Source organism: Crocodylus siamensis, chromosome 1, assembly GCF_052110815.1.
Source record: "Crocodylus siamensis isolate JL-2025a chromosome 1, ASM5211081v1, whole genome shotgun sequence".
NCBI lineage: Eukaryota > Metazoa > Chordata > Crocodylia > Crocodylidae > Crocodylus > Crocodylus siamensis.
The window spans coordinates 263,594,751-263,607,610 of NC_143395.1; the positions used below are offsets into that span (position 1 = coordinate 263,594,751).

General features: G+C 39.3%; 1 protein-coding gene across 7 annotated transcripts in view; it reads left to right on the forward strand.

The window, feature by feature from the left end:
* Positions 1 to 12,860, forward strand: part of DMD (dystrophin) — a 2,140,576-nt gene that overhangs the window by 884,509 nt on the left and 1,243,207 nt on the right. For all 7 annotated transcript variants that reach the window (XM_090061814.1, XM_090061802.1, XM_090061811.1 and 4 more), the window contains exon 16: positions 298 to 473. In XM_090061814.1, the coding sequence (XP_089917940.1) occupies positions 298 to 473 (176 nt within the window). The remainder of the gene's footprint in view (positions 1 to 297; positions 474 to 12,860) is intronic.

A 12,860-nucleotide genomic window follows, 5' to 3' on the forward strand; every position in this document is an offset into this window, starting at 1 on the left:
CTTTCATTATAGTTTTCTCTTATTTCTTCTTTTAATTTGACATAATTTATGAAGCAACATAAATTTCTACTTAGGATTCCTTCTTACTTAGATATTGACTTCTCCAGATGCCTTATTCACATAGCACAAGTCAGATAAAACAATTTGGGCTTGAGTTCAATGCAGTGTTATTTTTTTCTGAAGGTCAGCCCATGATCAGACAGGATCAGTTTCTCATTATTTTCTATTGCCACTCCAAACAGTCTTTATTGAAGTCTTTCAAGCAATGTGTGACCTCTGTTTCAATACTTCTCACAGATTTCACAGGCTGTCACCACCACTCAGACATCACTAACACAGACAACCGTAATGGAAACTGTAACTATGGTGACCACCAGAGAGCAAATCCTCGTTAAGCATGCCAAAGAGGAACTCCCACCACCACCACCTCACAAAAAGAGGCAGCTCGTTGTGGATTCAGAAAGTAGGAAGAGGTGAGAATTACTAAAGGTTGTGGGGATATAAATGATAAAATGTGGTTAAAAATGAAAAATTGAGCACTGTTATTTGAATGCAGTAATTTGCTGCATAATATATTGGTTTTGTGAGAAAAAAATATTGTGGTATTCCTGTAAGTTTGTAACTGATTAGCACCTTCATTTTAGCAGGTTGAATTAAAGTGTTGTTTGAACAGTTAATCCAGCAAATCCACCACTAAATACTATTAGTTACTGTTCCACTCTTTCTGTATTACTCTTTTTGATATGTTAGAGAAACACCACATTCCATATTAAAACTTTGAAGTAGAAAAAGTTTGAAAAGTTTTCTTTAAGTTTAAAAGCAAAAGAAACGTCCCCCTCCCCAAACCTCTCCTAAAACCTCAAAACGGTGTTTTCGAATGCCAGTCTTTCAAATTAAAATTGAAAAATCATGTTGGTTTTTTTTCTGGAAAGTACATCAGCCCAAGTAACAATAATTTGACAAGTCCAGATTTTGTTTTCAATTGTATTCATGTAATATCATTATCTTACGAGTTTGCCTTCTGTAAACTAGGTATATTGAGGGTTTATATTGGTCCTTCACTTGAAATAAAGAGCTTAATCCAACATTTGCTGACATTGGGAGAAAGGTTCACAATGACTTCAGGTGCTGAACTAATAATTGTTTAAAAGATATTCGTGAATGAAAGGACATAAGGTACTCACAGCTCTGTCTGTTTTGCCAATGTTCAACTTATTTTTTCACTGAGGTAAACAGGCATTATTCTAAATCCTGAGTCAGGAAATTCAGAGTGGATCCAGGAAGTATATGAAGTTCACCACAAAGGTTACTACTGCCAGCCTATTGAATGAGGGAGGTATTGCAGTCCTTCAAAAGACAAATAGAACTGCTGAATAAAATAAGTCCTATATTACATTCATAGAACTTAAAATTCATTTTTGAAGCAAAAGTGTTTTTTCAGTTCTTTGGTTTGTGGAAGGTATTTTCATCACCAATAGTAAGTATATTTTAAATGAAGAATTAAATATACTTGTAAAGGGTTTTGAGAATGTCAGGTTCTAAAATATGAATGCAAAATACAAAATACCTCCTTTGTATGTGGGAATGCAAGTGTGTCTTTTGAAAGTATTTGAAAGCAATTTTACCAGGAACCCTAGGTCACCAGAAAATGTCAATGTGTTGTTGATAGATGTGACATTTTATTTTGACAATGTATCTTAAATTGTTGAAAGCAAATGAGCAGTGAGGAAAAGACCATCCTGTACTGAATCTAAAATTCTTGCATCTGTTCTCTGAGTCCTCCGAGGGTTTTATTTTCATGGGCTTTTAGTTATAATTTATTACTGTTGATTCTATTTAATATGAAACTAGTAGCCAAAAATAACAACTGGGATTTAAGACCCCATTGTATTATGGATGGTAAAATATATAAGATAGTTCCTGCCCTGACAATATGTCAGTTATTCCTGAAAATGAAAAAAAAATGAAGATTGCCTTTATATTTTTTTTTAAAAGAGGCATTTGAACAGTTAAGGTGTTGTCTTGGTACTGAAATTTGAGAAGAGATATTCTAAAAACTCTGTTTGAAAGGAAAGCATCAATTGGGCTAAAAATAGTAGTAGTAACCATGGGAGACTTTCTAGTCATAGATGTTGCTGTTCTCTAAGATTATTTGGACCACTTTACTTATGGTTATAAACCAAAATTGTGAATAATGGGTTCAAAGCAAAAAAACCCAACAAACCCATAGTAGAAGATTCCTTTTGTAAATCACTGAACATACAATATGAGTCTCTCTCTCTTCTTTTTCTTTTGAGCATTCTCATGACTTGCTTTACTATTGTAAATTGCATTTATTGTAATATACAGTCTTTATAGGAGAATCTTTTGGGAGAGTACTGAAGAAACTATCCAAGGGCAAGAATTTAAAAGGTTAGCTGGACTATGACAATTGTTTATATGTAGAAATATTTAATATTATTCTAAAAGAGAATTATAAAATTCTATAGTATCTGCCACCTCTGGCTATACCTGTTAACCTAGCTAAAGCACTGACACTCATAGGGAATACATTAAGCACAATCAATATAGAGAAAACGGGAAATGTCATCAATTATCTAGTGACAGATGTTCATAACTTGAAGGCATGTTGACAATTCTATAATAAACTGAGGAGAATATTAAAGTATTAATCATTTTGATAGTGACCCTAGCTTACTGGGGCTTTTATTTATTTTTTTTTCAATGTCTGGTGTCATTTCAGTGATGTCATTGCAGTTTAGCCTTTGAAAAACAATTCTGAAAAATTCTGCTCTATACTGTATTGTTGGCGTCTGTGAAGCAGGCCATATTCAATTTGGATTCAGCCCGATTATATGTTTTTTCTGCATTCCATGAGGTACCAGGCATGGCTCATGAATTCTGAGATGGTAGGGCAGATGAAGTGTCCCACAGGAGTGCAGGCCCCCCACCCACCCCCGTGTGCTAAGCGGCAGACCCAGAAGTGGATTAGAACTACTTCTGGGTCAACCACTGAGTGTGTGGGGGACCCCCCCCCGCACCATCGGCACCTCCCTGGCTCAGCAGTCGGCTGTGGGGGTTTGCCCCCTCCCGTGACCCAGGAGGTACCAGTCGCTGAGCCAGGGGGTGGGGGGGTCCCTTGTGCACACCACAGCGGACCCAGAAGTGGACCAGAATTGCTTCTGGTCCACTTCTAGGTACACCATCAAGCATACTCGGCTCCCCCTCGACACACTCCTGTGGGATGCTCCATCTACCCCAGTATCTCAGCATTCACGAGCTGCCTGGTACTTTGAATGTAGAAAAAATATAAAAGCTGTGTCTATGTCCAAATCATCAAACCTTTCTAAACTAAATTGGAGGCTTCCAATTCAATTCCGAGAGATTAATGGGCCTCCTGATTCAATTCAGATTTGGAGATTCGACTCACGAATCGGGCCAAATCTCCACCAAAATGGATCAGTGACGGAAGCTTTGCACAACCCTATTATATTCTGTTTTAAAATGATATATATAGAAGTATAATGTATAGCCCTAGACATAATTTGCAGTTCATAGCTCAGATCTTTCCCTAGATTTATTTTAGATAAATTAAATTTAATGTATTTGAGATTAAATTAACCATAGTTTTTCATACATACTTGTGGCCCAAGTCCTTTCCATTACTAGACTGGTGAGTGTTTTTCTTTGTTCTCGAAAGTTGCGTCAACTAAATCACAATACGCCAGCTAAGATTAGTATTCTAATTTATTAGGCATGTCTAGATATTGCCTGTTTAATTAATATTTAAAATATTAACCAATATGTGAAAATCTGTTATCCATTATTTTCATTCAGTTTAATATACTGTAACTATTGGACTCATTTTCTCTACATTATAGTTTCTAATCTAATCCAAGTTTTTGCCCCAGGGATGGATTTGCTCTGCCAATACCATACTTGATAAATATTTGCCCAGTCTTCTTTAAAAAACTTCCATTGATGGAGAGTATACAATCTTCCTAAGTTTATATTCTAATGGTTACATATCACTAGAGTAGGAAAGCTGTTTTTTCCTTCTCGTGTAAAGCCTAAATCTTCCCTGCTGAAATTTTATTCTATCAGCAGTGCTCATGGAGAAAAGTTTATAACCTCCTCTCTCTAAGATCTTTTTACATTTATGACTATTATTATCTCTTGGTCTTCTCTTTTCCAAATCGAATAAAAAGAATCCTTTCAGTTCTTTCAAAATAGTTTTTTCTGGATTCCACATTTGATCCACATAATTCCTGAAAAGTAGTCCTGAAAACTAGATATAGTAATCCAGCTAGTGCTTTGCCATTGCCATATGGAGTGGAAGTTTGCAACAGCAGTTTGCAGTGGTATGACATTGCTGACTAGTTCAAGTTGTGATCTACTATAACAGTATTTTCAAACTTCTGTTTTCAAACAGTGGCTTTCAAACTTTCTAAATTTACAGAATCCTTTCATATTGCTTCTTATGCTGATGAACCCCTACCCCTATCATAAAGACCGGTGCAGAGCCAGTTGACCCACACCAAGTGTAGTGGTGCACTGCCTCCTAGCCTGCTCCACCATTACCCTCAATCTCTTTATGGAACTCTGATGATATATCGTGGAACCCCAGGGTTTCATGGAGCAAAATATGGAGACCAATGGACTTTATAGCATTTAGTACAAGACTGCTATTTAGCCTGCACAAATGTTACCTGTGCAGTTGTTTTTTTTTTCTTGTGGGTACTCTATACTCATTGTTACAAACTACATATTTCAGACCATTTCTTCAATTTGTTAAGATAATTTTGAAGTCTAATCCTGCTCTCCAAGATTTAGTCCCCCTTACTTGGTTTCATCTGCAGCCTAATAAATATAATTTCTACTCCATCTTCCAAGTTATTATTGACAATAATAGTACTAGATCTATGAGAGATGCCTGCAGAACCTCACATGACACATACTTCTGGCTTGAGAGAGAACCATTGATAACAACTCTCCAGGTACAGTCTTGCAATTGGCTGATCACTCACTTTTGAGTACTTGCATCTGAAACAGGACTGTCCAACTGGCAGCCTGCTTCTGGAGCCACTGTGCTGGTGCGAGCAACAGAGGTATTAGTGCAGGAGCAGGCAATTATTTCAGCCAGAGGGCTGCTTAACAAGTTTTGGTGAGCTGTCAAGAGCCACGAGGGTAGCCCTACCCCTTGATGGATGCCCTGATTTTTGTCCTCTGTGTGTGGTTTGTGTAGTGCATAATAGCTCAAAATAAAGCCTTACTCTTGTATATTTTTTGCAGGGGAGGGAGGGGTGTATGTGGACGGGGTGTTTGGGGAGTGGGGGATGTGGTTGGGTGTGGGGGTGTATGTGAGGTGTGGGTATGGTGGGTAAGGTGTGTGGGGGAGGATGAGGAATGGTTATGAAGTGGTGTTGGTGTGGGTTATATGTTTGGTGTGGGGGTTGTGGGAGGCTGTGTATGTGAGATGGGTTATGGTGGGGTGGGAGTGGGAGTGTGTATGGGAGGGTGTGGGTATGTGTGTGGGTATGATGGTGGGATGTGTGGAGACTGTGGGTGTGTGGGAGGTTGTAGTAGGGGGTGTGGGAAAGTGTGAGTGACTATGTGTGGGGGGGAGTGTCCTTGGACTCCCCAGCGTGTGTGAGTCCTTGGAGCTGCATGTGGTGGCAGTGAGCTGAGCCAGGCCTGCCTGGCCCCATAGTGCACAGCTCTCTATGCTCCCATCCCAGTCCCCTGCATGGATGGTAGCAGCATGATGGGCTAGCTCCACCCACCCCATAACACACGGCTCCCACCCCAGTCCCTGTTTGCATATGGCAGCAGTATGCAGGCCCAACCTCAGCCAGCCCAAGAGCACTCCCACCTGAGTCCCTGGCTGCATGTGGCAGAAGCATCCAAGGCCAGTCCCACCCAGCCCAATAACACTCCTTCCTGTCCTCAGCCACATATGATGGCAGGGTGTGGGGCCAGCCCAGCCCCATAACATAAGGCTCCCTGCACTCCTGTCCCTTTTCCAGTAGTGGGAGTCTCTTGCCCCAGCCAGGAGGGGCCCTTACCTGAATTCCCACTCTTGTAGACAGGGAGGCTGGAAAAAGCCACAGGGTGGCCAGGCAGAGGCTTCTTTAACTCCATGGGGCAGTCTGACATCAGGTCAGTGTGTGTTAGGTAGTAGGATCTGGAGAAAAAGCCTAACTTTATTCTGATACAGTGGCGCTTCGTTTTCCTGCTTGAACACTTGAACAGTAGCCAGCACTTAAATTCCCTTCCCCCCTGGACTTCTTTTTTTTTTCCAGGGTGTCATTGTGTTCTGCTCAGCACTGGCTGGCAGTATGAGGGCTAGGTTCAATTTTTGGAGTACTAAATTTATTTACTTTGTCTCAAGCCCCCACCCAGAAATCTGGGAACACTAAATTCATTTCTAGGATGTCCCATATAAACAACACCCTCTCCTCCTGAGCAGTGTAACCAAAACAGATTTAATACAGAAAACAAGAAAACACCAAATGCAGTATGAAACACTACTAATTACATGACAGTCTATAGGTTGTGCTGTGCCAAGCTGCTTGAGAATGTAGGTCTTTACGCAGTGCAAGAGGCCCCTCTGTGCTCTCAGAGGGATAGTGGTGTAGCAATCTTTGCTCTCAAAGAGCGGCTGTATACGTGTATGGGGAGTGACTGTGGCTCCAGACAGCATGCATGCACCCCACACTCCTGGGCTGAATTATATGGTCTGCTGAAATAAGAACTTCAGGAAAAACTCCAAAGGAACGAGGCTGACTAATGGCTGCAGCCACATAAAACCATTAAAACAAAAGACCATCAAAAACCTCCAAAAAACAAAGGGGATAGACCAAGCCTACCCTCTAGGCCTGGACTGCAGGTGATTTGGGAACACTGGAAGCAGAAATTTACAAGCCTCAACCCCAGCCCAAAACTGGCAGGATTGGAAACTCCCAGGTTCCAACCTTGTTAAAGCTGCCAGGCCTAAATCCTAACCAGCAAACCCAAGGAACCAATACTCTTTCTCTAGTATTAATCCTCTGAAACTTAAAGAGGGGAAAAAAAGAAGGGGGGAAGGAAAGGAGTTCCCAGACACTGGGACAATTCTCCTTGTCTCTCCTCTCTACCTGAACTCCCCTTTTTGCTATCTGCAACTCCTTCTCCCTTGGAGGAGACCTCACTCTTCAGCAGCTGCTAGCAGCTGCTTCTCCCCCAAACCGGCCTAGCTGACATCCCTTTGCATGATATCACCCTGGCCTTGTCCAGTCGGGGAGTGCCACACTGCAATCTCTCCCCCAACCAGCCTGAAGAATTTTCTGCTTCCTCTGGCCAATGAGGCTATAGGGTTTTACATATTTTCCCTAGATACAGGCCCCGCTTGCCATGTGCTGAGCACATGGCCAGGACAACCGGGGGCCATCTTGCCCATATCAAAACACAAACACAGACACACACATGTGTGGGGGTGGGAGGGTGTTACAGTTGTAACTCAGAACACTTGGAAAAGCATTCTCAGTTACAGTGGGGAGCTGCACTTCTGTCTGCTCCCCTATTTCCTATCTGAAATTTCTGAAGACAGCTCCCATTCTCTTCCAGCTGCTGTACAAACACTCCCCTGTCCCTCATGTGTTACTTTCATGGAGGTAGTGGTCCTAAAGGAACTACATCTTGGCTTTCTAGAAGTTCTTTGACTGGAAAGAAAATATTAGCCTGACATGTAAAAAAAAAAAAAATAATGAGGTCTGTATCCTAGAGTTCCCTTAACAGCTTTTTTTTTTTTAAAAAAAAAAACCCTTGTATTTCAAAAGGAAAAGAAAAAAATATTTTGTTTCCTATCTTAAAGATGTATCTCAGAGTTAATCAGTAGATGGTTTGCTAGTTGCCTCTGTTTCAAGTAGGAGAAATGGGCAGATAGTTGCTTCATGACTAGTGTATTTTGTGAGGATGCTAATATGCAGACTTTATGTGAAACCTTTCAGCTCTGGATCTAAAACCACTTCATAAAGAAGGTGGATATCATTATCTCCATTGTATAAATGGGAAAACTCTGGCACAGGGAGGGAAGTAATTTGCTGAATAGCACACCAGTAGCAAATCTGGGAATTTAACCCAGATCTGCTAAATTTCCCATGGAATGACGTATCTGTGAGGATGTACAAGTGTGTGTTAGCAGAGCATTGTACCTCCCTTATCTCTCAAGACAACCTTCTACCTAGCAGGTGGTGATGGGCAAAAATAATAAGCTCTTCTTCTTTTGTAGGTAATGTAGGTAGTATTTTAACCTAATATTTTAGAATCTAAAACTGATTTAGTTTGGATCCAGGGATGATTTCTATTATGACCTCTCTCTGTGGGGAAAACAAAACAAAAACTCTTCTCCCCCCTCACCTCCCTTTGACTAAAAAATATACATTAAAGTTATATCAAAATAATATATTGATAATTTTAAGGGTTGGGATGGGAAATGACAGGCTAGTAGGGTGTCTTTTTTCATGTTGTTTATGTATGTCTAAGGGAGGGAAGTTAGGTGCTAATTTATATGCAAAGCATGTGAAATATGAATAGTATTTTACTCCTTGAAGATTTTAAGTGGCAAAACAGTTGGAGCTGTTTAACTTTTTCATTTGTGTTATTAATGCTCTTGAATCATTTGTTAAAATAATTCCCTTTTTTGTGCACCTGGTAAATTACTTTGTACATTCTATGTAATGTTCCCTTGCAAAGTCTATTTGTCATAGTACTATTATGGATGTAATGCCAAACCTTAAATGTGAAGCAAACTCTATGTCTTTTCATAGAAAGGGACATGTTAAAATAGGGTAGGTGCTCCACCTAGTGTTCCAGATTTAGTAAATGTTAAGAGAATCATGCGTTTTTAAAAAATGTTTCATTCTAGTAAAAAAGTTTATTTCTGACAGTGTTATTTCAGTGTATTGCCTTTGATTTTTTTTGAGCATTTTTAATTTTGAAATATTTGTGCTTAACAAAAATGCTTACCATAAACTGTTTCAAAAGGTTAATTTCATTAAGAGCTGTTGCCTTAAACAGGCCTTCACTTTGCTGTTAACAGTGTAAGCCCAAACTGCGTGCAGGTTGTAAATAATTAAGCTCTGGCTTGGTGATTTTCTGATTCCAGCTTACTTATTTGTACTTAGCTCTTGCTGTTCCCTGTTATATAACCATATTTGGCAACTCTAAATAGAGAAGACTTAGAGGTCTGAATGTGTCATAGCAGTCTTTTGTAATGTTAAGAAAAGCAGGCGCTAATGTCAGTCATATTGAGCAGTTTATAAAGATTTTTCTTTGCTTATTGGAATACAGTGTAATATCTAGATGGCCTATGTAAATGTTCCTTTCTTACCATGCATCACAACTAAAAACCTGGCTTATCACAGGGCTGCTGACACCAGTTTTCTCTGAGTTGTTATGTATATTGAAAACAGTTCATCTTCAGTCCTCCTCTCCTCCTACCCACCCCACTCCACCCCACCGTTTTTTTTTTGGTGCTTCAGGACACCAACCTATGAGGTGTACGTCAGATAATCCACAAATCATCATGGATTGAAATGCAACTGCCTGGAATGTTTACTGCCACCAGCAACTATGAGGTGGAATCAAGCATGTGTCTGTATTAACATGAATACCTTTGCCTCTTCTACAGCAAGTCTCAGATTTTTATTTGATTTCAGTCCCAAGTGGTTGCCTATAATTAATTTTTTGGACAACAAGCATGCAGTAGAGCTAACCATCTAGACTTCGGTAAAGCATCTGATATGGTAATCACAGAGGAAATTATTAAATCTGGAGAAGATAGGGATTAATTCAAGAATTATCATATAGTTAAGTAGCTTGCTAAAAAGGGAGACAGCAGGTTGAGCTGAAAAGAGACTCTTCAGTATATGTGGTTTTAGTGGAGTTCCTCAGAGATCACTTTCAAGACTTTAAAAAAAAAAAATTATTAGTGGCCTTGCCGCAAGAAGTAGGAATGTCTAAATGACATTTCATGATGACACAAAGTTCAGAACAAGATTATGATTACAGACAAGTTGGCAAACTTGAAGTCCAGAATAATAGAAATGGGATGATATTTAATAGTATATAAAGAAAGATAATTAGGTATTATTATTATTATTATTAATACCACCTTCTGGTTTTAAAATGGGAACTCATTATTGTAAAATAAAGAGAAGATGACCTGGGTATAATACCTAATCACAGGAAGCCTAAATGAAAAAAGTCAAAAGTGATTCTAAGGTATAATCTTCCTGCAAGGTATTTTTAATAAAGATAGGAAGTACGATTGTCAGTGTGTGAGGCACTGGAAAATTTATCTGGAATATTGCATACATTTCTGGTTTTCCAGAAACAAGATGAATTTATACTGGAATATGTACAGGAAAAGGTTACTAAGATGGGGGGTGGGGGGAGGATCATGGAAAGGCTTTCATAACAAGGAAAGATTGAAAAGGCATGTTTAGCCTCTTAAACCAAAGACTTAGAAAGATATTAATGCTGTACTGAGTTATATTAAGGAAGGTGGGGAAGGACAGGTAAACATCAGGAGGGAGAATATGTTTAACTGTTTGAGTTAAAGAACTACTTCACAAGAATAAGTAGATCTAAAATATAGTCATGCATAAATTTAAGCTTGGAAGTAGAATATCTCTTACCATTAGAGGAGCATGGTTCTGAAACCACCTTCCAAAAGGTTTCCCATTTAGTGGCTATTGAGACTATTGGGGCACTGGAGACATGGCTTCATTGTTTCTTCAAACTCAGCACAACAAGGAAGAGATGTGGTGAGTCCCACACACTGGCCACTTATATCCCTAGATAGCTCCTGGTGCGCATTGGACAGGAGGCTGGGTGGGCCTCAGGAATGCTCTGGAAGTGGACACCCATTGCCCTCCACTGGGGTTAAAGCCAGGTCTTTACACTCCATAGCCAGCCACCCTATTGACTGTGATACACAGCTGTCTCCAAAAGAAACAACGGGGACAAGAAACCCTAATTTATTTTAATAAAGCTTGATCAGTTTCTAAATGGGATTTCATAATATAGCTGTAAAAGATATAGGAGGCTGAACTTGATGTTCCAAGAAGTCATTTTGAGCCCTATATTCCTATATGAACTAGCACAACATTCAAGTTATATAATTTTTTTAAGTTTCCATAGTTCATCATATCCCCGAAGTTTGTGCATGTTCTCATAATGTTTCCAAATAGGCTGTACTTCCTTGTTATACATAAATACAGGCTTCAGACATCAAATGGTGTGGAAAATGTTCTTTGGCAGTCAGATTTCAATAACTCTTTAAATAAACCAAACCTAGGTTGCCCAATATTTAGACCAAAGATTGCACAGGTTTTGTCATGGAAAACTAATACAAATTTAATGGTCAGGTGTTAAAAATCATCACACTTTAGCTTTTCAGTTAAGGTGCTACAGTGATGGATGCATTCAAAAAGACTTGATAGATAGATGTCCGTCCATATTGTCATATTATAATCATTTCTTATTTCCATTATGATAGCATTGCAAGGCCCAAATTAGAATCAGGGCTCCATTAAGGTAAATGTTTTTCAAATCCATAGCAAAGGTAGCTCCTTCTCTGAAGAGCTTTACAATTTAAATTAAGGAAATATTAGTCATATTATTATGACAAACACATAAAAAGAATAGAAGTGTAAGGAGTGGGCATCTGTGTTCAGAAATGCAGAAGTTCTTAGAATATCTTTGTGAACTCAGAGGTAGTTCTGAACTGATTAGTGTAGAGAAGTGTTTCTCAACCCATGGGTCGCAACCCAAAAGTGGGTTGTGAGAGTATATGAAAGGGTCGCAAACAAATTTTAAAAATGGATTCTCCTTTAAAGGAGAAAAACGTGGGTAACTGTGACTTTTCCCTTGCAGGCTTGGGACTCCCATGGCCTGCACATACCTCTTGATAGACAGGTCTATTAATAGCTGGGACTCTACGAACTCTACTTCCCCTGTGTACCAGGTTTACAGATAACACAACATTAACTCATTTAAAATAGAAATATTACAATGAAACCCGTAGTCCATCACAACCAGTTTTTCCTTTTCCTTTTTCTTTTTTTGTTTAAATTTGGGTTAATTGTTGTCAATCTACCTAGCCTTTGTCAGTGGGTAGTTTCTTGTTGGCAATAGAAATGGGACAAGGGAGGGCAGTGATTTTACTGACTAGTTCAATAGGGTATTCTATGCCTGGGGAATTGCTCAGAATGAAGTATGAAGTGCTTGTAATAAAAGTGGATAAATAGAGATCAGGGCAAAGATGGTGAAATAGATGATGTACCTGAGAAGCAGGGCCATAGGAAGAAGGTAAGCTGTGAAGTGCCTTGAAAGTTTTTCTGTCATTCAGTTGTAATTTTATAACAAAAGACCAGGAGGATGGTTCCAATAATAGGGCTTTGAATGTTCCTAAGAGGGAGTAATGTTGGGGTTAGGAAAGTTAAGAAAAGAACCGCAGCAATCAGATGAAGGCCAGATTTTGTATCTTATAGTCAAAAACGCAAGATCAAATTTTAGGAGTAAAAAGAGACAAGATTTGAATACAACTAGAATGTATTGCACTAGAGACAGAGGGGTAGAGGGCAGAGTTAAAGACAAAACCTCCATGTTGGTAATAGATAGGCTGTGTTGCATGCAGTCTGGTGGTGTGCTGAGAGAGAGAGGTTTCTCTCATTTGAAAACTTAACTATCCGCACTACATAAAGGAAAGAATTTTAGAGCCAATAAATTACCTGCTGCAGATCAGATTTTAGGTGGATGCTAGCTAAAGCCCATTTTAAAGCAAGGTAATTATTTAGAAAGATTGTCTCAAGTGA